Below are 24,825 nucleotides of genomic sequence, written 5' to 3'. Positions count from 1 at the left end.
AAAGTCTTGCTCTATCACCTAGGCTGGAGCGCAATGGCTCCATCTCGGCTCACTACAACCTCTGCCTTCTGGGTTCAAACAATTTGCCTGCCTCAGCCTCCCCAGCAGCTGGAATTACAGACACCCACCACTGTGCCTGGCTAATTTTTTTTTTTTGCCATGTTTTGCCATGTTTGCCAGGCTGGTTTTGAACTCCTGACCTCAGGTGATCCACTCACCTCAGCCTCCCAAAGGAAAAGCACTTCTACATTAAAACTTACCACTACGTTGTGCTTCACATGCTATGTAAATTATTGGCTCTAGCTAGCCTCTAAATGGTAAGAGACACACGACTCAGTCATTCTCATTACCCCAGCAAATTGGGAGCCAAACTGCACACCAGAGTGAGGTCATTCTAGATCATGCAACTCCAGCACTAGCAACCTCAGGTAAGATGTGCTGAACTTCACCAGGTCAGCAGAAGAGCCCACCTGACCTGCAGACTTGAGAATAATATCTAGTGGTTATTCTTTGTGCAACTACATTATGGATCGGCTTGCTACACAGCATTAAATAACTGATAAAATATATACAGGAAGTAGATAGCAGAACAAAAACATTTTCCCAAAGAAGATTAACATTTCATATCATATATCTGTTGTTATGTGAAAATCCTTTGTGAGTAACTAGCTTTTCAGTGCAGGAGGCAATCTTTGATAAGACCTTCTTTTTTTTTTTTTTTTTTTTTGAGATGGAGTTTTGCTCTTGGTGCCCAGGCTGAAGTGCAATGGTGTGATCTCAACTCACTGCAACCTCAGCCTCTTGGGTTCAAGCAATTCTCTCGCCTCAGCTCCTCAGTAGCTGGGATTACAGGCATGCACCACCACACCTGGCTAATTTTTTATTTTTAGTAGAGACAAGATTTCACCACATTGGCCAGGCTGGTCTCGAACACCTGACCTCAGGTGATCCACCTGGCTCGGCCTCCCAGAGTGCTGGGATTACAGGCGTGAGCCACCACACCCGGCTGATATGACCCTCTTTTTATGCTTGACCTTATAGATAACTCAAACATGCATCCCACCAATAAATAAATATTAGACACTATCTGAATGCCTGGCACAGCACTTAATGCTTAGAATGCAATGGTTAATCAGTTAGACTCTTACTTTTATGTTCATTGGGTAATCATAATACATTCTGTAGTACTTGCCATGGAAACTTCTTTGCTCTTCAAAGTGAAGCTGAATTCCAAAGCTAACTCCATTTTTGTATTTCAACATTTCTGGCCTTAATCTTTCTCTTCTCCCAAAAAATTCTAGATATGTGATATTCATTAGATCTGGTTATATCCCTAGTTCTCCTTCTTTTGGAGAATACAGTAACCTTGCATTTAAAGTGGTAGACTACAAAAGTGGCCACAAATTATTTATTTCCCTTTGTCCAAATCCCTTTGCAATACTACTTGCAGATCCAAGACGTAGAATCTATATTGACTCCAGGCTTAGCCATGTGACTTGCTTTAGCCATTGGAACCAGAGCAAATGTGACTCAAACCGAGATTTGAAAAGGACTTGTGTATCGGGCCTTGTTTTCTTGCAGTACTTTGGACCCTTGTGACTGCCACCATGTGAACAAGCTAGGGCTAGGGCTGGCCTCTTGATACTTGGTCTCATTGCTCTGTGTTGCCAGCTGGCAGTGAGTGAATCCTTAGAAACAGAGCTGCGTTGCTGACAGGCAGCTGACCACAAACACCTGAGTGAGTCCAGTCAAGGCCCACAGAAATGTCCAGCTGAACCTAGTACAAATTTTCACTGCACAGATTTATGAGCTAAATGAACAGTTGGTGTTTTAAGGTATTAAATTGTGGGATGGTTTGTCCTGCTTTCAAAGCTATCTAATATATAACTCCTTAGAAGTCAGTCATGGCCATAAAATTTGCTTCGTCTACTGAAATGTGTCACTTCTGGCAGAAGCCTTTAAGAATTGGACTGTGATTTAGCATCATTTTTCTCGTCATGGTGACTAGGGGCTTTCCGAATGGCGTAGCCCCATAAGCCTCAGTCCCTGGATGGACATGAGGCTTATGGGGCTCATGTTCCTTCCACCCTTTTCCACACTGACCTTTGGAAGACAGATAGTATACTATGAAATAAACTTTTGTGTTAATCTTTGTATTGAGGTTTTGAGTTTACTGGATTTGGGGCTTGTTACTGGAGCAGAACATAGCGCATTCTAACTAATGTATACATTGGCACCCAGAAGGAGGTACAGTTATAACAGAAAATCTAAAACGTGGCTTTAACTTAGCTCGGTGGATGGTAGCAAGAAATTGTCAGACGCTGGAAAGTTGGAGATGCTAACTGCTGAAACAGTTCATGTGTGTCTCTTATTCTCCTTTCTATACAGGAATGTTTACCGTATGCTGTGGTTTGAATTTGTCCACAAAAAAGCACATGTTGGAAACATAACAGTGTTGGGAGATGTCGCCTAATGAGAAATGATAGGCTATGAGGGCATAGTCAATGGATCAATGTTATCAAGGGAGTGGATTCTTTATAGCAGGAGTGGGTTCATTATAAAAGGATGAGTTTGGCCCCCTTTTACTCACTTGCCTTCTCTTTGCCTTTTTACTGTAGGGCTCTTGTTAGATGCTAGCACCTTGATCTTGGACTTTCCAGTCCCCAGAAACTGTGAGCAATAAATGTCTATTCTTGATATAAATTACCCAGTCAGTGGTATTCCATTACAGCAACACAAAATAGACTAAGACACCATGTCTATTTAGTCCCTGTTTCATCGCTCTGTGTGTGTGTGTGTGTGTGTGTGTGTGTGTGTGTGTGAGAGAGAGAGAGAGAGAGAGAGAAAGAGAGAGAGACAGAGAGAGAGAGACTAGAGATTGAGAGTGGAAGAGGGGTCAGGGGTTCGCCACGGTGGCTAGGCTGGTTTTGAACTCCTGACCTCAGGTGATCCACCCACCTCAGCCTCCCAAAGGAAAAGCACTTCTACATTAATATTTACCATTACACTGTGCTTCACATGCCGCCACTATGTAAATTATTGGCTCTAGCTAGTCTCTAGATGGTAAGAGACACATGACTCAGTCATTCTCATTACCCCAGCAAACAGGGAGCCAAACTGCACACCAGAGTGAGGCCATTCTAGATCATGCAGCTTCCAGCACTAGAAATCTCAGGTAAGATGTGCATTCCTGCCACCCAGAGATGAACATGTAGATAAGCAGGAAATAGATTTTTGTGGTTTTAAGCCACTAAGATTCTTGGATCCTTTACTACGGCACCATAATTTTTCCCATTCTAACTAAAGTAGATTACTATAAAAGTGATCAGGAAAACTACAAAGGCTGATCATCTTGGCAATTATGAGTGGAAGTGGTTAACTGAAACCATCCACTGACAATTCCAAAATCACCTGCGCTAGTGATTTCATCTGCACTCCAATTGTGACCGTTCTAGAAAAGGTGATTATGAGTTCGAACTTCGTTATTTTTAATTTAGGAAGATGTAAAAATTACATCTTTGCTACTGAAGTCGTAATGAGCAATGCAATACTTTCTCATGGAAAGAAAAATAAGGTGGATAAGGATAAGCTACAAAATAGGGAAGGTGGTACTGAACTCGGAATTTATGAGTTTCCAAGAAGAATTAAACATATTTCCCACAGACATGTGAATACATTTCCAGTAATACACAGTATTTCTTAGCAATCGTTGGGTGGCTTAGCTTCGGTTTCATAAACTTCAAGTATACGGAAACAAACACATACTCTCTCTGGTGCAAAAAGTAAAAATTGTTTGGAGTCTCGTATTTAATCGTAAGATTCTTGTTTCTGTCTGAAGAAGTTATTTTCTCTAGCATGGCATAGAATTCATTTCATAACATTTGTAAAGTGCTTAATCCCGTGTCACGCACTGTACTAGGGTCTGATAAGTGACAGATATCACGGTACAGAGGTCTCAGTAGGTCACTGCCGTCCACCAGCTTACACAGAAAATTTTCCTTCTGCAGTTTTCAGCCGGCTGCACCCAGTCCCCTGCACGTAATTTTCCGTGGAAAAAAAAAAAATCGCATCTTTTTCCTTGTCCTTGAGAATATTCTCGCTTTCGGAGATCTCTTCGCCTTGGAAACCGAAGTCACTCCGGGATCTCTCTCTCTCTCGACGTTTGGCAGTTATTCCATTTGTAGCCAAATGACCGGCTTGCCCTTCCTTGCGGAGTGACAGGATGACAGCGACCCGGGAAAGTTTCCAGCACTTAAAACACAAAGCGCAGCCTCAACCCTCAAGGGGCCAACAACTTTGATGGTTTTCACTACCTTTCCATCAAGGAGCCTAAGATAGCTAAAGCAGTCGGGTCAGACCCCGCCACCCTGGTGGCGCACAGTCTCGGGCGCAAGGAGCGACAGGCTCAGCCCCACAGTGGCGCGGCGCAGAGAAGTTCCAGCCCAGCTTGCAAACCTAAGTGTGCGAGGGGAAGCCCCTCCTTTCTTCTGGACTACAATAACCAGCAGGCACCGCGCCATGGCCCCAAGCTCAGCTTTGGGATCCTAGCGCAATGGAGCCCGGGAAGTGAAGTCTCCGAACTGTCGGAGTCCCGTAGTGAAGGCAGAAGGTAGGCGTTGCTAGTCCGCTCCGCTAGCACGCCGGTTCCTGGCGGGGCTTCGGGTCTCTAGCTCCCGCTCAGGGTTTTCGCGGGTGGCGGGAGCGGTATGGCTCGCCGGAGTAAACTCCAGCGGGAGGGGGAGGAGGGTAGTGAGTGGGGAGGCGGGGTCAGCGGAAGCGGCAGGTTGCTTCCTTCTCCTCTGGCTCCCTCCCCGCCTCTCCCTGAGGGAGTGGTGGGAGGGGGAGGGAAGGGCAGAGGGAAGGTAGTGACACGTGTCAATCAACCCCCCTCCGGGGGGCGCGCGCTCCGGGGCTCGCGCCGAGGGCTCGCGCCCCTGCCTCGTGCCTGCGCTGCTCGTATGTAAATGAGGGCGCGTGACGCGGGACGCAGATGGACAAGGGAAGAGAGAGAATGGCCGCTGCCGCCGCCGCTGCTGCCGCCGCTGCCGCCGCCGCTCAGTGCCGGAGCCCTCGGTGCGCGGCGGAGAGGAGAGGATTCCGGCGGGAACTCGACTCTTGGCGCCACCGCCTCATGCACTGTGTAGGTAAGAGAGACGCGAGCCGGGGCCCCGAGCTCCGCGCGGCGACAGCTGCCGCAGCCCGAGGAGTTTGTGGCTGAGGGGTTTAGTTGAATCTCCCGTTCGGGTTAGTTCGGTGGGGGAGCGAGATGGGAGCGGCGCGGCGCGGCGCGGCGGCCCCGGCGCTCGCCTTTTGTCTTGCGGGCTGTTGGCCCGGCGCAGTCCGCCTTCCTTTGCCTTCCCAGCTCTTGGGCTGCCCGGGAACTGTTAGTTCGGACCCGCTTGCCGAGCTCCGGAGGAAGCCGCCCGCTCGCGCTCTCCCCGAAACTCCTCGGCGCCCGTCGCTGCCCACCGTCGCCTGCTGTCCACCCTGACAGCAGGGAGGAAGCGGCCCGGTGGGTCGGCGCCCTGCCGGAGGGGAGCCGGCGGGCAGGGCGGCCGGAGGAAGGCAGGCTGGTCCGCGCCCCCGCCGAGCGCACACACACCCCCTTCTCGCCGCCGGGGGCCGGGTGAGCAGTCGCAGCCAGTTCCCGGGGACCCGGACCTGGAGACCCCCGGGTGCTCGCAGGGTGGGGGCCGCAGATGGGCTGGCGGAGGGCGAGGGGCGGCGGGGGCGTCGCCCGAGCGGCGGGGGGCGCCCAACTCTGCCCTGTCGCGCTCGGCGGCGGCGCTGTGTGTACCCCTTTAAGAAGGAGCCGCTCGAGCGCTGACGGTTGGGATTTGAAGTTCTTCCTCCCTCTTTGGAAGTCTGGACGGATGGGGGGTGTTGCCACGGCAACGACACCCTTCCCCCCCCTTCTGCTTGCGGACGCCCCGACGACTCTGGTCCTCTTTCACTGTCATGTGATGGTCTCTTTCTTGCACACACACACACACACACACACACGCGCACGCACTCGCATACGCATCGCCCTCCCCACCTCCCATCCCCACTCAACTGCAATTCCCTCTTTTTGGTTGGGTCTGAATCGCTTTGCTTCAAACTTCTGGGCTTGGGTCTCTCACCCTGTGGATTGCTTAGGGTGACAGGAATGGTGGGACTCCCGACCTTGCTGCAGTCGCTTTTTTTTTTTTTTTTTTCCCTTGCCTGAGTGAGACGAAAGCATGGAGCTGTTTATCCAGCAGGTTGGTTTAGTGGGCTTAGCGGGGCGAACACGGGTTGTGGAATGGGGCGCGTTGTGGGTGTTTGTTTTGGAAGGAGGTTATGGGTGGGAGTGTAGGGGAAGAGGTAGAAAGGAAGGTTGTATTGTGTAAGCAGTGGATGGTGGCAGCAGCTTGCTCTACTGAGGAGTGAATCTTGACATTTGGAGTTGGGGAGTAACCCTAGTGTCTTGAGAAAACAACTCTCTTACCTTGTTTCCGTCTGCTCTGGCACCACCTTGCATCCCCGACCCCGCCTCCCAAGTGTTTGGTTAACGCCTTAAGATCTTTTTTTCACTAGTGGAAAGGAGATTGTATTAGGTTAAACTAACACAATTTCAATTAAGATGTGTACCGCAGAAAGCGTTGAATATAGGAAAATGTACGAGAAAGGAAGGTTGCTTTGGAGGCATTTAAGTGATGTTTAAGTAATTTACTGCTTTTGTTTTGCCTTTCTGAAAATTGTATTTTGGTCTTCTCTAAGGAAAGGTGATGAGAAAAAGCTTTAGTCAAGTACTCATAAATGATTTTAGTTCGTGAAGTGTAAAAAAAAAACTAGGTATTTAAATAAATTGTTTTAAAAAGTAAATTATTTGTGCTTCTTGAATACAGTGGACTGTTTTTGATAATTGCTTATGTAAAGATCTCCTCTGGAAATCAATTAGAAATTACTGAGTTCATTTAGGTAGAATTAGGTGGGACGACAGCATTGCATCACTAGCTTATGATATTACCCTTAATTTTGCCAAGGCACAAAGTGATTTGAGCGTGTCTTTTTATGTTTTGGAATATTTTGGGTTGTTTTTTTTTTTCTGATCTTCTTGCTTATTTAGATACCTTAAGTATAGCTTTGCATCATAAAAATATATATACTTTTGAAAAACAAACTTTAAATGAAACATAGTTAATTGGATTTGATGGAAAAGGGAAGTAGAATATCTTTTTACCTTACTAGTATATACAAATAAAATTTGGAAGGCACTGAAAGTTAATACTGTATGTCTAATGTAATCCCTGTATTAGGGTTTTAATGCAGTATGCGAATACATTGTATGTGAAAAGAAATTTTGTCCCTGGCTTCTAACTGTATTTGAGAATTCTTTCCCACGGTCCCCATCCTAATAAAGCACTATTAAAATCTGTCTCATATTTTGTTATTGTTATTTATTTATTGAGACAGAGTCTTAACTCTGTCGCCCAGACTGGAGTGCAGTGGCGCGATCTCGGCTCACGGCAACCTCCGCCTCCTGGTTCAAGCGATTCCCCTGCCTCAGCCTTCTGAGTAGCTGGGATTACCGGCATCCGCCACCACGCCCAGCTAATTTTTGTATTTTTAGTAGAGACTGGGGTTTGTCACGTTGGCCAGGCTGGTCTCGAACCCCATTGTTATTTTAAAATTAACATTCCTTTTACATGGAGTATACACTTGTTGATTGGGCTTTTTCTTTTAGCATCCTAGGTGTTAAGCACTTATTTATATGGTGTGAATGGGGATAAACTAGAATTCGGATCCTTTTGCTATTAATGTGCCTTACATTCATTACTTTGTAAATATTTATTTTAAAAAAGCCATTTTCGTTTCCCTTTGCATGTGTATGCATGTGTGAATACATATGCATACACATATATGTGTATATTCAGTATGTATATTGAATATTCGGTGCTCATTGCTTACAATGATTTTTATAAAATAATATCCTTCTTGCCTTTGGGGAAGGAAATGATCCAAACATCTCAATTTTAAGTGAGATACGGAATTGTAGGCAGCATCTCAGGGTTGTACAGCAAATTAGGATTGAGCCCCTAATGAGATTTTGAATCTCAGTTCTTGATGTAACCCTTTAATCTGATTCATTTTATAACTCATATTATATTCTAATTTTATAGGGAAGAGAGTTATTTTAATTGTCATAACTCCTTGTAGTTAGCCACAAAGGGAAACGTTTAACTCTTAATATGGAATGAGATGTTTACCATCCTCTAATTGTGGTATTCGTCTCTTTATGTTAGATTTTTAACCACTGTTCTGATTCATTCCTGATATTTTTCTTTTAATTGAAGAGTTGTCCTTCAACCTTTTGTCACAATTAATATCTCTATTTACAATGTGGTACCTTTTATAATTTTGACTGTTTTCTATAATTATTCTAAACTGTTTTATAGTTTTCAGTAGCCTGTGTAACAAATGTTTGAGTGCTTGTTGGATACGGTAAATCGTATCCTAGTACTATGATATTGAGAAATAACAGGTACAGGCCTGGATTTTATGAAATGTATAATGTAGTTAGCATTTGATAAGTCATAAAATTTAAAACTAGAATAAAAGAAATACACTGGTACATTTTTTAAAACATCATCAGGACTTGTATCGTCCACTAGGATGTCTGATCTGGGAGACTGGCCAATATTTTAAAATTTTATATTTTGATGTAATTTCAATCTTAAAGAAAAGTTGGAAGAATAGAACTCCTATGTGCCCGCATTTGTTGTTTTACATTTTGCTATGTTTATCATTCTTGCTTTATATAACTATCTCTCTATATATTTTTGGAACAATTTGAGAATAATTCAGAGACATCATACCTCTTTACCCCTAAATTCTTCAGTGTATATTTTTAAAAAACAAGGTTATTAAAACCAGAAGATTTAATGCTGATATGTTATCTAATTTATAGTCCATATTCAAATTATATCTGTTTATCTATTTTCTCTGTTGGTTTCTTTTCCATCTTATTCTGGGATCCACTCCAGGATTATCCATTACATTTGGTAATTATGTCTCCTTAGTATCTTTTAATCGGGAACACTTCGTCAACCTTACTATTTCTTGACCTTGACATTTTTTTTTAAAGTACAGGGCAGTTGTTTTGTAGAAAGTCCCTCAATTTGAATTTGTCTATTGCTTTCTTGTGGTTAGATTGGTTATGCGTTTTGGCAGGAATACCACTCAAGAGATGTTCTGCCCTTCTTAGTACATCATATCTTGAGATTCATGATGTTTGTACCAGTGTTGGTAATGTTAGCTATGAAAATTTTGTTAAGCTGGCATTCCTCTTATGTATCCCTGAAAGTTATTATTTATCCCTTTGTAACTTACATGCAATTTGTGGGAAAATAATTTGGGGAACAGTATATTTACATAGTATAATCAAAACTTCACCCACAAGTTTTAGCATCAATTGATGATTATCTGAGTTCATTCCTTCCGTAATTATTCGTTGACATTCTGACATAAGGTAATCTTTCCCATCTCTTATTTATTCAGTTCTTTTTATCTGCGTGAACTCATGGATTCTTAATTTTATTCAGTGGTTAAATCCATCGTTATCATTATTTTGATTCACAAATTGTCCCAGGTTTGGCCAATGGGTGTCTCATCATGATGGTTCCAGTGTATTTCTGCCAAAACAGGATATTCCGGGTTAATCTTGTATTTTACCTGTCCAAGCTGTGGCAAGAGCTCCTTTTCCAATGTTACCTGTTCTTTTCAGTGGAAAATAGACTTAGATACCAAAATCTAAGTAGTAGATTTTGGGACTGTTTTTAAATCTGATTTTTATGATACAGAAGCTGATAATCAGTGTAACCATTTTGTCTAAGGTCATAGCGGCAGAACATAATGGCAAAGATTGGTTTAGAATCATTTTGTAAACTCCAGTATCTTTGCTCTATAACAGTGTTGTCCAGTACAATTATAATGGAAGTAAAACATGTCATTTTAAATCCAATAACCACATTTAAAAAGCATATTGTATTTAACCCAATGTGTTAAATATATTATCATTTTAACACTAATCCATTTAGAAATTATTAATGAGTTAGTTTACAATTTTCAAAATATTGAGTCTTCAAAATCAGGACTAGACACATTTTAGGTGCTTAATAGTCACATGTGGCAAATGGCTATCACATTGGATAGTTCAGCTCTATATGGTAGTCGCTCCAGCCAACTCTTGGTTACCATACCACCTAATTAAAGCCTGCTGATAATAACCTATAGCTTAATTTATTTTTTCTCAAATCTTTTATTTTGGTAGTATAAAACAGCAAATAAACATATAGGTTCTAGTGCTAAACTACTTGTATTTGAATCCTATTATTACCTCTTAGCAGTGTAGACAAGTAGCTTAACCTCTCTATACTTTAGTTTTTTAATCTGTAAATTGGAGATAATCAGATTATTTGATAATTTTATGTTTGTATATGTTGATATGTGTCTTTCATATAGAAAGCATTCCCTAAGTGTTTGCCATTATTATGATTGATTTACACAGGTTATAAGCAGCGTTGAACTTTTACATTTTTGCCAATAGATTCTTTCTGGTAGGAATTCTGATGAACAATGAAAAGATCGTGAAACATATTAAAGAAAAGATAGTAAGGGCTTGAATGATCTGTATTCTAGACTATTCTAGAGCCATAGAATTATAGTTTTAGAATCACAGGGTATCACTTAGTCTAATCCTGACTTTTTATATATGAAACCAGGAAGGCCTTTGATGCTGAAAGCAATCTTTTTGATATGTGGTAACTGAATAAAAATCATTTTTAGTTCATTTAAAAAATGTATATCATACTAGATCATCTTGAAGCTACTTTTTGTTGGTGTCTACTCTTAATTTTACTTTTCCTGTTGATCAACTTGCTGCTACTTTCTGGATGCTTCTTGCCTCCTGCTCCTTTATCTTACCACTAACTTCTCCCTTATGTTGTCACTGTTGCCATGTAAACCCCATAAGAGTAAATTTACTTAGAAGTCTGTATTGATGGGACTGGTATGGATGGGTCTGCTACCCAAAAGACTTTGTTTATACAACTGTTTGTTTTTTTTTCAAGCATTATCAAATATGTTTTCTATTTTAAAAGATGTAAATTGTGGCACCATCTAATAGCGTGCCTTAGACAAATGGAATCTGCGATCCTGATTAGTAGTTGGATGGTTAAGACGTATATCAAGTCTTTCTGTAAAATAGGCAAATTGATGAATTTTGCATGCAAATTTTGAAGTTCTCCATACTCTTGGATCATCTTATATTTGGAAGAATGAAGTTCTGCCCTCTTTGGAACCAAGCAGTTTGCTTGGTTTTTATTCTTGTTTGCTGTTTTTATTCTTAAAAAAGATGCTATAATATTTATGTAGCGTGTGAATTTTGTATTTTGTAAATATTAGATATGGGCTACAGACTGATGTTAACCAGCCTTTTCTGTGTGGTGTCCTTTTTTGTGCACATAGTACATCCCTTGTTTGGCTACGTGTGTGCACTGCTCCCTGATTGGCTGTGCTCATAAATTGCTGTTATGTGTCCTCTACATTCCTCTAACTTTTCTGACTTCCAACTATGGTCTTTAATTCTTCCACCATAGTGCAGTCTTGGAAGGAACAACAAAGATATATAGATTTTTGGTTAAGTTATGTAACTTTTTCTTCCTCATTAATAAATCTAAACTTTCATTTATAATACCCTACATTTTTGGTGGGGAGTTTCTGTCTTTTCTTTTTAGTAGTATTCCTTCCGTTTGGTATATTTGACTAACAATCATGGTTGATAGATAACAGAGCACCAAGGACATAGGTCCAAAATTTTAAGGACCTTCCTAACTTTATAGAGTTCATACTCAAGAACTGAATCTATAATCAAGTAATCTTTTCAAGAGTTTTATTCACAGTGCAATCTAGATAAGAGAATATGAATGGGCCCACACCAGCCTACTGCTACCACTAGAAAACTAATTAACAAAATAATACCATCTTTGTATTTGAAGAATAGCACTTTGTTCTTTATTAAAGCAAAATAAAAATTTTGAGAATTTTTTGTGTTTGATAGAAAACAAAACTTAAAATGAATTAATTGTCTGTATCTCATCTCCTTTCCTTTCATATAGTTTCCCCATAATTGGAAGCAGCCGTATCCTGCTTGCCTACATTTGCTTCTTACTTTTCTCCTTTGTTTACCTTAATCTGTTGCCAAGCTATTATTACCTTCTTTATAATATCTCATGGAGTCAATTTTTTTTAATGCAGTAAGCATTTGAACAGATCCAGATAAGATTCTGGTTTATGTCAGTGTCTGTATTGCGGGTCTTACTGTCTTTCAGTCTGACTTACACCCCATAGTAAATCATTGTTTAAAGTAGCTGCTTTGATTTCATAGTTCACAAAGCTGTAATATCTTCCATTTATCTTTTTTTCATGAAATAAAAGCTTCTAGCCATGTTTATCTATTTGGTCATGGTTTACCAGCCTGCTTCTTCTGTTTGTCTAATTTCTTCTTCAGACAACTCAGCCTTTTTCGTAGGCTTTTTTTTCTTTTTTATCCACATTCCCCCAAATTCTCCAGTATCTTTTTAGTTATCTCTTCTACCCTGCATCCTCAGTCACCTTTAAAATTCAATTGCAGGCCGAGCGTGGTGGCTCATGCCTGTAATCCCAGCACTTTGGGAAGCTGAGGCAGCCAGATCACTTGAGCCCAGGCGTTGGAGACCAGCCTCACCAACATGACCAAATTCTGTCTCTACTAAAAATACAAAAATTAGCTAGGCATGGTGGCACATGCCTGTAGTCCCAGCTACTCAGGAGGCTGAGGCATGGGAAGTGCTCGAACTTGGGAGGTGGAGGTTGCAGTGAGCGAGATCATGCCATTGCACTCCAGCCTAGGCGACAGACCAAGACCAAAAAAAAAAAAAAAAAAAAAAAAAAAAAAAATTCAGCTGCAACCTAGAGTCTTTTCTAAAGCATTTGTTGAAAAGTAAATTTAAGGCCTTTCTCTATTAATTCAAATTGGCCAATTCTTTTCTGACCATTATGTGCAAGGTTTTCACATAGGAAGTAATTTTGTCCATTAGTCTTCATGTTAAACTGTTTAGGGACAGTAACTAATAGTCTTCACTGTGGTAGAACGGACTTAATGAAAATAATCCAGTTTCTTCTTAGCCTCTCTCATTGTAATATTAGGCACAAGTCATTCCACCTTTTACAGATGGAAATCTGTGAAACTGGGATAATATTTGTCCTCAAATGTTTACAATTTTTATTCTTATAAAAGATGCTATAATATTTATGTAATAATGGCATCTGGGCTGAAGCTATAAATTAGAAAATTATCAGCATAAGGATGGTATTTAAATCCACATAAATGGATGAGATTACTTAGGAATAGGGGACAGTATATCTAGAGTACAATTTGAGTATGTTAGAGATAGTTTAGTTAGTATGACTAGTAGATGACTCACTACCATGCCTTAAGGAATCTTAGCATTCCTTGGGCAGAAGATGAACCTCAAAGTAAGGTCACTGGCTGAGTAGTAAAACCAGGAGGGAGTGGTATTACCAAATTCAAGAGGAGAGAGAAAAATATTACAATAAGGAGGGATTGTTACCTATTGCTGAGATGTCAAGTACCATGAAACAGGGAAATGTACATTGTTTTCAGATCTAGGTGACCTTTACTAGATAAATTGCAGTAGTAATGGAGATGGCAGCCATAATTTAATAGGTTAGAAAGTAAGATATGTGCAAGTGGAGATAACATTTGTAGTAAACTACTCATTTAAAAGCTATATTTTGAGGAAGAACTGATCAATGGAACAGTAATTGAAGACATCTGGGGTTAGGGATGTTTGTTTCTTAGGTGGAGGTTACCATTTACCATACTAAGATGGGGAATACTTTTCTGATATCCTTGATTCTTTTATATGTTAATTTAATTAAGCTGAGAGCTGATAGTAACAAAATACTAAGACAAATACATTAGATAAATAAATGAGATAGGCTTGGTTTTAATCTCTTAATATGGACTCTAAATTTTTTTTTTTCCTTCAAAAAAGTTTCCTAATCCAGTTACTGAGATGTGGTATGTGTAACGTTGGTGCATTTCACATTTTAAAAGAATATTCTTTTCTACAATTAATTTACTCTTGTCAGTCATCGAATACTTTGAGTTCTATGTGTGACCATTGGTTGGGGGTATAACTTTATGTTTCTTCTTTACTCAATTCTGAACTAGAAATAGACTTTGGAATCAAAAATCAAAATACTAGCTTTTTAAAATGTTAAGGTTTCATTGAAGAATTTGTCTTGGAACTGAGTCCAAAATTAAACATTACATTAGACTGCCTTACTCCCTAACTCCCTGAATTGAACTTATCAACCTATTCAAAGGCAGTAGAGGTGGAGCTGCAGGCCTCTTAAAATACAAGGAAGCTATACCCTAGTGAGTTTACCATGTGATTTGCTTGTTGGTAGGAGTGAACAGGAGGCTTGGCTATGAATGAAAAATGACTTTTAAAACTCATCCATCCTACTACGGACCAACTATAAGGATGTTGCCAATATTAGTAATTCTTCCTTCTTTTGGGAGGATTGAATAAGTGGTAGAGAAAAGAGCAGAAGCTTCCCCCAAAGTACTTCCTCCAAGAATGTGAAAAGTGTTTGTGGGAGTTCTGTTTTATGGAAAAGACAGGAACTGTGGTATGGTTCAAAAAACCTATTTACACCAGATTTATACCTTGCTTTTAAAGAGTTCGCAATGATCAGGGATGTTAAATATTAGATTTGGTGTAATGTAATGGAAAGGTAGAGGCGGGAACAATTAATTTTGACATGAAAGATGCCAAATGACTAAGCTTCAAAAGATAATATTTAGCATTATAGTGCCACTGGTGTATAGGGTAGCAGCAGAAAGTAGGACTGGAAGTATAAATTATGGCTTCTACAAGGAGGGAATTATGAGCCTTTGAAGGTTTTTTTTTTTTTTAAACGGGTAATAAGCATGATCAGATAAGTCAGCTTATTTTCATTTGGAACATCTGTTGTTGGTGCAGGTTTGAGGGCTTTTTGTTTGCAATAGTTTTGAGAAGCTCAAATTAAAGCAGTCCTTTTAAATCAAAACTGGGAAAATGAGCAGTCTTCTTTCACTTCAGTGTATTAAGACATTCTGCTTGTGCTCTGAACAACTTGAGAAATAAAACAAGGAGAAAGATGGAAGCCAAAATAATCTTTGTATTGATAATAGGCCAGGTTAGAGGAATGGCTTGAAGGGAGGAGTCAGGTGGTCTGGCGTAGGCTGACATATCCATCTAGTCCTAGGCTCAGTAGAGAAGCAGAGCAGAATATGAGTCTTTGGAGGTATTTTCTCCTTTGAAAACTCACCCTCAAGGGCAAGAGGAACAGAACTGAGTTCTTCAAATCCAAAATCACCAATCAGATAATTCACTTTACTTACCTAAGGGTAAAAAGAGTCTCAGGTTGTGCTTCTGAAGCATCCTTCCTCATAGAAACCTGGAGCAAAGGAAAGGTGTTATAACAATCAAGACTATTAATTTTTGCAGGGTTGTAACCGGGGTTAAGTATACTGGAAACAATATAACTGTTAACATCCTAAAAACAAGTAAAACTTGCTTGTTCTGGTTATTTTAAAAAATATTTAATGGCCAGGTGTGGTGGCTCACACCTGTAATCCCAGCGCTTTGGGAGGTGAAGCAGGCAGATCATGTGAGGTCAGGAGTTCCAGACCAGCCTGGGCAATATGGTGAAACCCTGCCTCTACTAAAGTATGAAAATTAGCCGGGTGTGGTGACAGGCACCTGTAATCCCAGCTACTCCTGGAGACTGAGGCGGGAGAATCAATTGAACCTGGGAGGCAGAAATTATAGTGAGCCGAGATCGCGCCACTGCACTCTAGCCTGGGCAACAGAGCAAGACTCCATTTCAAAATGTGTGTGTGTGTGTACATATATGTATATTTTAGTTTGAAACAACTATATTTTTTAAACTCTCAAAGTTAGTAGGGTTTTTCTTCTTTTTAAATTAACTAGATTTTCCACAGGTCTATGTAACATACTTAAGTAAAATTCGTGTTTGGTTAGAAAGAAACCCAGTGGTCTCTCTATTATAATTTTCAATTGTCTTTTTAAATTAGTAGAAGGAATTAGTATACAAGATTAGAGCACTGTTTCTTTACATGGGAAAAAGCAGGTACTTTGACAAATTATTGGTTTTTTGATTTTGGTTTTTTTTTGAGTTGGAGTCTCACTCTGTCACCACGCTACAGTGCAGTGGTATATAATCTCAGCTCACTGCAACCTCTGCCTCCTGGGTTCAAGTGATTCACCTGCCTCAGCTTCCCGAGTAGCTGGGATTACAGGCACGTGCCACCACACCCAACTAATTTTTGTATTTTTAGTAGAGATGGGGTTTCACCATGTTGGCCAGGATGGTCTCGATCTCTTGACCTCATTATCTGCCCTCCTCGGCCTCCCAAACTGCTGGGATTACAGGCATGAGCCACCACACCTGGCCAGATTATTGTTTTAATTAGCTCTGATTATAGGTGCTTACACAGTTTATTCATTGGTATTTCTTTTTTTTTTTTTTTTTTAATATTGTCAGTTGTTCTTCAGTGTCGTCTTCCTCCTTCCTTTCTCAACAGTTTAGTACCAAAACATCAAGTGGGAGAAAACAAGGGTAGGTATCCACACTGGGTGGGGTGTGTGGAGGCAGAGCAACATCATCCTTTAGGAGGAGTGAGATCTCAGAGCCTGATGGGGTGAGGAAGTTGTCCACAGGGGTTGATGGAATGAAAAGTAAGGAGCACCTCTGCATGGGAAGTCATGCAGGGTATTGGAGTCCAAGCAGGGTGATAGGGTATCCGTGAAGGAGAGTGGCCTGGTATGGGGGAGGGTCAGCCGGTCTCAGCAAGGAGTACATCTACTTGGGGTGGGATGTCACCCTGCATGAACTCTCAGGGCTCCAGTAGATAGCAGGGAATAGGGAGTGATCCGTGTAGAATTGCAGCCTGGTGTAGGTGTATTGAGGCTCAAGTGGGATATAGGAGGGAGTCCATACATGGAGGTATGAGTCCAAAGTGTTAGAACCTGAGGGTGGAGGGAGGAAGGTCTCTCAGTGGAGGGTTGGTGCAATATAAAATTTCAGAGCCTGAGCAGGATAGGGAGGATATTCTTGTAGAAGGGATGCCAGGCATGAGGAACAGGGTAAGATTATATACATGGGGTGGGATTTTGGGGCCAAGAGAGGAGGAGGATGTCCATGTAGGGAAAGGGAGACAGCTACAACGGGAGGTTGGTTACGTGCATGGAGATTGATCACATAAATCAATATTAAGAATAATGGGAGCCGGGCCTCTCATTGTCTGAGAAGGGAGTTACAAATATGAAAGTAGGGAAGACTAGAGAATGCTGTCTGTGTTGTTGGATAGGAAATGAAGTACTGGTGTGAACTCATGGTTTTCATCATAATGTAGATATAGAAATAATGTGTATGTACATATACTCATGCCCTATATTGGTCATTGAGAAGGGACTTAGGAATAGTGACACTATGATAAAAGTGAGCGTAATGTGTTACTGTTAATTTCCTGATTTTAATCGTTGTTTTTGTGAGAGAATTCCTTCATAGGGAAATACTAAGAATTCAAGAGTGGTGGGTCATCATGTAGACATTTACTCTCAAATGGTTGGGAAGATAAAAGTCTTCCTTACTAAACTTAAAATGTTTTTTATAAGTTTCAGATTGTTAAAACATAAAGGTAAATATTTAAAAACAGTGTCACTAGTCTACATATGTTCTTGTGAATTAATCACTTTCAGCCCTAACTACCATAGTTAGTAATATACACGTTGTCTTACAGATTTTCCAGCACTAAGAATTGCCCCTTGAAATAATGATTGCTAATATTTATTGAGTGCTTACCATGTGTTAGGCAGATACTAAGTTTTTATATGTATTATCATATATAATTTTTCATATGAAATAATACAGTTTTTAATCTTCATTTTACACATGAGAAAGTTCAGGCTTAGAGAGGCTAATTGACTTGCCCAGGTCTTTCTGCCTAGCAAATACAAAAGTAGAATTCACATCCAGGTCCTGTTTCTATCTTAACCACTATACCAGGTCAAACGTCATTTAAAACTTAGCAAGTGTCATCCTTTCTGATCAGATTGTTACATCTGAAACTTTAGTAATGTTGTTTTCATTTTATTTTAGAACTTGAGTTTCAGGGGTGGGAAAAAGTATTCTGGGTTTAGGCCTCCTCACCCTTTTGTTTCTGTCCTGGAGTAAGAGAGAGGAGGGACTTCTGTATTTGAATGCATGGTATCAGAGATAGGGTTCCCCTGTGATGGGTTCATCAGAGAATAATATTCCCTAATTTTTTTTCTTGCTTTTACAACTGGGAATGGATGATGGTGAGAACATGGAGTTAGTGGGCAAGGGTTTTCCATAGCACAGACTTGAAATGTTAAGTTTTAGTCTGGATATAAAGTTACCTTTTATCCTAATTCTAAGAATGATAAGGAACCCCTTTCCGTGTCTTTTGAACTTTCCCCAAGAATGGCAGATGAATTAACAGGATATAGTTAATTGTTTCATTTTAACCTTCTTTTACATCTGCCAATTTAGGGTATGAAAAAGTAGTTCTTAGTAAAATTCCTATATATTTTTTTACATACTACTCTTTGGCATCAGCCCAATAATTACTTTTTTCTTCTTTGCTTTCTTAACCTTTTAGTATTTGTGTTCTGGCATAGCACATAAATAGATTAGAATTTCTTTATGAATACATATTAGCTTGCTTATCTAACTTTTCACTCTTCTTAACAGTCTGAGCCCATAGGTCCTTTCATTCTCTGTCAGAGTGAGTTTCTGCTGACGTACTCATTCCTCAGACCCATTCCAAAATTGCCCCATTTATTTTATATCAAGAATAATAGTATTTTCAGTGTTGAGAGAAGCATGGCCATCTGCCATATTCCTTTTGCGTGTATTTTCTTTCTCATAATTTTTTTTCAGTAATTATTTATGGACAGGGCGTCTTACTAGGAGACTCAGATGAATTAGATTGTCTTCATGAAGCACAGTCTGTTAGGGAAGACAAGTCTCTCTGACTACAGAATACAATAAATGCAATAATAGAAGCATATACAGTATTAAATTTGTAGCATAACAGAGGGGAATGGTGAGGTTTCCTTATGTGAGTACATGAACAATCTTAAGATGATTGTGGGAAATGAGAAAAGATAGTTTGTTTAATTGAATCATGAAGAAACATTTAAGCAGGACATAGTGGTAATTATTATTTTAAATTATTTTACTGTGGAGTAGGCATTAAGTGCTTATATGTAGAATTTATTTGATTTTCACAACTGTCTTACAAGATAGGAATTTTTTTTTTTTACCTTCTGGGCTGGGGCACTTTCAGGCTTCTTGGTGCCAGGGGGCTGCCCAGGAATTATTTTTTTATTCTACTTTGCAGATAAGGAAATTAACCCACTTACACTATAGATAGAGAAAAATCACTGAAGAATTTTAAGCATGGGAGTGATATAGTTTAATTTGTGGCTTTATAAGATTACTCTGCTAGTATGGAGAGAATATAACAGGCAACTCAGGAGATATCAAGATAGACCAAACAAATTTTGAAGGTGAAATTAGTGTACTAGTAGAAACGGAAAAGAGGAGGAGAATATTACAAAAAGAGTTACAATAAACAGATTTTAGTTATTGATTAGATGTGGGCATACAGAAAAAGGAGAAAGGACAGAGGATCATTTCCAAGCTTCCGTTTAGAAAGTGTAATTGGATTATAGGACCATTATCCAGAATAGGATATAGATCATTGTATTTTTATATAATATATGATAATAATATATGTGATATGGTTTGCCTGTGTCCCCACCCAAATCTCATCTTGAATTGTAAGTCCCACAATTCCCATGTGTTGTGGGAGAAACTGGTGGTAGATGATTGAATTATGGAGGTGGGTCGTTCCTGCACTGTTCTTGTGATAGCGAATGAGCCTCACGAGATCTGTTGGTTTTAAAAAGGGGAATTTCCCTGCACAAGTTCTCTTGTCTGCCACCATCTGAGATATGCCTTTCACCTTCTGCCGTGACTGTGAGGCATCCCCAGGCATATGGAACTGTAAGTCCACTAAACCTGTTTCTTTTGTAAATTGCCCAGTATTGGGTATGTCTTTATCAGCAGTGTGAAAATGACTAATGCAGTAAATTGGTACCAGTAGAGTGGGGCACTGCTGAAAAGATACCCGAAAATGTGGAAGCCACTTTAGAGCTGGGTAACAGGCAGAGATTGAACAGTTTGGAGGGCTCAGAAGAAGACAGAAAAAGTGGGAAAGTTTGGAACTCCTTAGGGACTTGCTGAATGGCTTTGACAAAAATGCTGATAGTGATATGAACAATAAGATCCAGGCTAAGGTGGTCTCAGGTGGAGATGAGGAACTTGTTGGGAACTGGAGCAAAGGTAACTCTTGTTATGTTTCAGCAAAGAGACTGGAGGCATTTTGCCCCTGCCCTAGAGGTTTGTGGTACTTTGAACTTGACAGTAATGATTTAGGATATCTGGTGGAAAAAATTTCTAAGTAGCAAAGCATTCAAGAGGTTACTTGGGTGCCATCAAAGGCATTCAGTTTTAAAAGGGAAACAGAACATAAAAGTTTGGAAAATTTGTAGCCTGCCAGTGTGAAAAAAAGGAAAATCCCATTTTCTGAGGTGAAATTCAAGCCCACTGCAGAAATTTGCGTAAGTAATGAGGAGCCGCATGTTAATCCCCAAGACTGTGGGGAATATGTTTCCAGGGCATGTCAGAGGTTTTCACGGAAGCCCCTCCCATCACAGGCCTGGAAGTCTAGGAGGAGTCAAAAGTGGTTTCCTGGACTGGACCCATGGACCTTGTGCTCTGTGTAGCCTAGGGACTTGGTACCCTGCATCCAGGCCACTGCAGCCATCCCTGAAAGGGGCCAATGTAGAGCTTGAGCCATGGCCTCAAAGGGTGCAAGCCCCAAACCTTGGCAACTTTCATGTGGTGTTGAGCCTGTGAGTGCACAGAAGTTAAGAATTGGGGTTAGGGAACTCTTTCCCACAATTTCCTTTGTAAATTGCCTAGATTTCAGAAGATGTGTGGAAATGACTGAATGCCCAGGCAGAAGTTTGCTGCAGAGTCAGGGTCCTCATGGAGAACATCTGCTAGGGCAGTGCAGAAAGGAAATGTGGGGTCAGAGCCCCTGCACAGAGTCCCTACTGGGGCACTGCCTAGTGGTGCTGTGCGAAGAGGACCACCAACCTCCAGACCCTAGAATGGTAGATCCGCTGACAGCTTGCACTATGTGCCTGGAAAAGCCACAGACACTCAATGTCAGCCTTTGAAAGCAACTGGGAGGGAGGCTGTACCCTGCAGAGCGACAGGGGCAGAGCTTCCCAAGACTGTGGGAACCCATCCATCATGACCTGGATGTGAGACACGGAGTCAAAGGAGATCATTTCTGAGCTTTAAGATTTGACTTCCCTGCTGCATTTTGGACTTGCTTGGGGCCTGTAACCCTCTGGTTTTGGCCAATTTCTCCCATTTGGAATGGCTGTATTTACCCAATGCCTGTTATCCCCATCATATTTACAGACTCATAGGTGGAAGGGACTTGGCCTTAGATGAGATGTGGGACTGCGGTCTTTTGAGTTAATGTTGAAATGAGTTATGACTTTGGGTAGGGACTGTTGGGAGGGCATGACTGGTTTTGAAATGTGAGGACATGAGATTTGGTAGGTGCGAGGCTGGAATGATACCGTTTGGCTGTGTCCCCATCCAAATCTCATCTTGAATTTTAACTCCCACAGTTCCCACATGTCATGGGAGAAACCCAGTGCAAGGTGATTTAATTATGGGGATGAGTCTTTTTTGCACTGTTCTCCTGATAGTGAATGAGTTTCACGAAATCCGATGGTTTTTAAAAGGGGCATTTCCCTGCACGAGCTCTCTTCCCTTGTCTGTCACCATCTGAGATGTGTCTTTCACCTTATGCCATGACTTCGAGGCTTCACCAGCCACGTGAGCTGTAAGTGCAATAAACCTCTTTCCTTTGTTAATTGCCCAGTCTTTGGTGTCTTTATTAGCAGCATGAAAATGGACTGATACCTTGTGAAATACATCAATGAATAATATGCTTTCATATATGTATTTTCATATAATATATATGGTAGGTAGCATCAGCATGTAGTCTGAAATAGGATCCACACACTGGGATTTGCTAATTTGTCTTCAGGCCAATCATTGCAAGGATATGTATGGCAAGACTTCCCAGGGAAAGCAGTCGTAGAATGGAGTTCCGCTATGCTTATAAGTTCTGTGCTTTGGTTCAAAGGCTCTTGTGTTTCTGCTGCAGGAATGCATGTAGCACTTCCACATTCTTGCATTCTTAACATTTGAGGGTCCACAGGTGGCTTTGGACTTTATTGTTGTGTGTGTGGTGTTCCCCTCCCCCAAGTTTGATCACTTATCTCTCAGGAAAATTTAGCCAAGATAAACTGAGTAATTTTATGTTATATTTTTGTCTGAGATGTTGAATAATTTAATAACAAATGTTATTTGGAAAAGTTATACCTCAAGTCAGTTTTCAGTTGATAGAGTGAGTGTAATGTGGTTCAGAATTGTAGCTCTTAGATCCCTATAGCTTTGACATATAGTGATAACATCTTTAAACAAATCCTAAAACACTTGTGTGATTTTCGTTTCTCTATCTCCCTACCAGTTACCTGTCTCAATATTTGACTGACTTGATCTCTCTTTACTCGTATGTCTCTCAGGTATTCTAATATTAGGATATTTTGCCATTACTTTCAATGGCACAAACCACAGTTACTTTTGCACCAGCCTAATATGTAACATACTTAAAACTTAATCCTTGATTTCCTTCTACCAAATACAAAATCTGTTTCTTTGGTGTTCTTTATCTCAGCATACCTAATTTCACAAGTCAAATACCTGAAAGTCATCTTTCACTTATCTTCCTTCTCATCTTCTATGCCAGTCCACCAATTAATTACATTTTCAAATATATATCCTAAACCCATCCATTTCCCTTCATTTTGACTCCAAAGTCAACCTCATTTCTTACCTAGACTGCTGTAAAAAATTCTTATATGGCTCCCTGTCTTCTCCTGTTATTCTTTTCTAGTTTAGTCTTCCATGGTACAAAGAAAAAGCTGTTTAACTTTGCTCTACTTTCAACCTTTAGTGACTTCCTTCTGCACGAACAACAAAAGCATGGGGGTATGATATATTCCGTTCTTGGAAAATTATTATAGCACCCCCAGAAGTTGCAATGTGGCAGATACCATGGCTGTACAAAAGTTGACTGGAGATCAGATTGTGATTAAAAAATACATATATATTGTCCTGTGGAATTTTGTTCTTATTCTGTTATTGAGATTAAGTTAATATTTTAGTTTGTTTTTAAGTATTGGGATTCACACAGGGGTGCCACTTTGCACATTCCATTTAGTGAATTTACTGGTGCAGTTCTCTTTTATACCAACCCCATGCAAACCCTGATTACTCTTCTTTGGAGAAATCAAAAGTTTTTCTGAGAGCATACCTTCCCAAGAGAATATTTGAAGACTTGGGCTAAGTTTTAAAAATCATCATGGAAATTTAAAATATGTACAAAAATAGGAATGCTTGTGATTTTTGCACATTGATTTTCTATTCTGAGACTTTGCTGAAGTTGCTTGTCAGTTTCAGGAGATTTTGGGCTGAGACAATGGGGTGTTCTAAATATACAATCATGTCGTCTGCAAATAGAGACAATTTGACTTCCTCCTTTCCTAAGTGAATACCCTTTATTTCTTTTTCTTGCCTGATTCCTCTGGCTAGAACTTCCAATACTATATTAAGTAGGAGTGGTGAGAGAAGGCACCCTTGTCTAGTGCCAGATTTCAAAGGGAATGCTTCCAGTTTTTGCCTATTCAGTATGATACTGGCTGTGAGTTTGTCGTAAATAATTTTTATTATTTTGAGATACGTTCTATCAGTACCTAGTTTATTGAGAGTTTTAGCATAAAGGGCTGTTTAATTTTGTTGAAGGCCTTCTCTGCATCTATTGAGATAATCATGTGGTGTTGTCTTTGGTTCTGTTTATGTGGTGAATTACGTTTATAGACTTGGGTATGTTGAACCAGCCTTGCATCCCTGGGATGAAGCCTACTTGATCGTGATGGATAAGATTTTTGATGTGCTGTTGCAATCGGTTTGCTGGTATTTTATTGAAGATTTTTGCATCTATGTTCATCATGGATATTGGCCTGAAGTTTTCTTTTCTTGTTGAGTCTCTGCCGGGTTTTGGTATCAGGATGATGTTGGTCTCATAAAATGATTTGGGAAGGATTCCCTCTTTTTGAATTATTTGGAATAGTTTCAGAAGGAGTAGTAGCAGCTCCTCTTTGTATGTCTGGTAGAATTCAGCTGTGAACTCATCTGGACCTGGGCTATTTTTGGTTGGTAGGCTATTAATTGTTGCCTCAACTTCTGTCCTTGTTATTGGTCAATTCAGGGCTTCACCTTCTTCCAGGTTTAGGCTCAGGAGGATGCTAGTATCCGGGAATTTATCCGTTTCTTCCAGGTTTACTAGTTTATGTGCATAGAGTTATTTGTAGTAATCTCTGATGGTGGTTTGTATTTCTGTTTCACATATTTGTGAATCGATGGTGATATCCCCTTTATTGTTTTTTATTGCATCTATTTGATTATTGTCTCTTTTCTTTT

The 24,825-nt window shown here is 40.3% G+C and overlaps 1 protein-coding gene across 24 annotated transcripts in view; it reads left to right on the top strand.

Moving 5' to 3' along the window:
- Positions 1–4,570: 4,570 nt before the first annotated feature.
- LCORL (ligand dependent nuclear receptor corepressor like) overlaps positions 4,571–24,825 on the top strand; it is a 186,990-nt gene continuing 166,735 nt past the window's right edge. For 5 of the 24 annotated variants that reach the window (XM_032273195.1, XM_032273203.1, XM_032273214.1 and 2 more), the window contains exon 1: positions 4,807–5,144. In XM_032273195.1, coding sequence (XP_032129086.1) covers positions 4,991–5,144 — 154 coding nt within the window. In that variant the 5' untranslated portion in view covers positions 4,807–4,990. Of the gene's footprint in view, positions 4,610–4,806; positions 5,145–5,728; positions 6,243–24,825 lie in introns of those variants that run through there. The other 19 variants (XR_004267028.1, XM_032273310.1, XM_032273303.1 and 16 more) reach the window with 15 other exon arrangements.

This window comes from Sapajus apella, unplaced genomic scaffold (genome assembly GCF_009761245.1).
Source record: "Sapajus apella isolate SASKATOON/1434 unplaced genomic scaffold, GSC_monkey_1.0 scaffold5, whole genome shotgun sequence".
NCBI lineage: Eukaryota > Metazoa > Chordata > Mammalia > Primates > Cebidae > Sapajus > Sapajus apella.
Note: the sequence above shows the minus strand (reverse complement) of the source record. Positions and strands in the feature narration are given on the sequence as shown.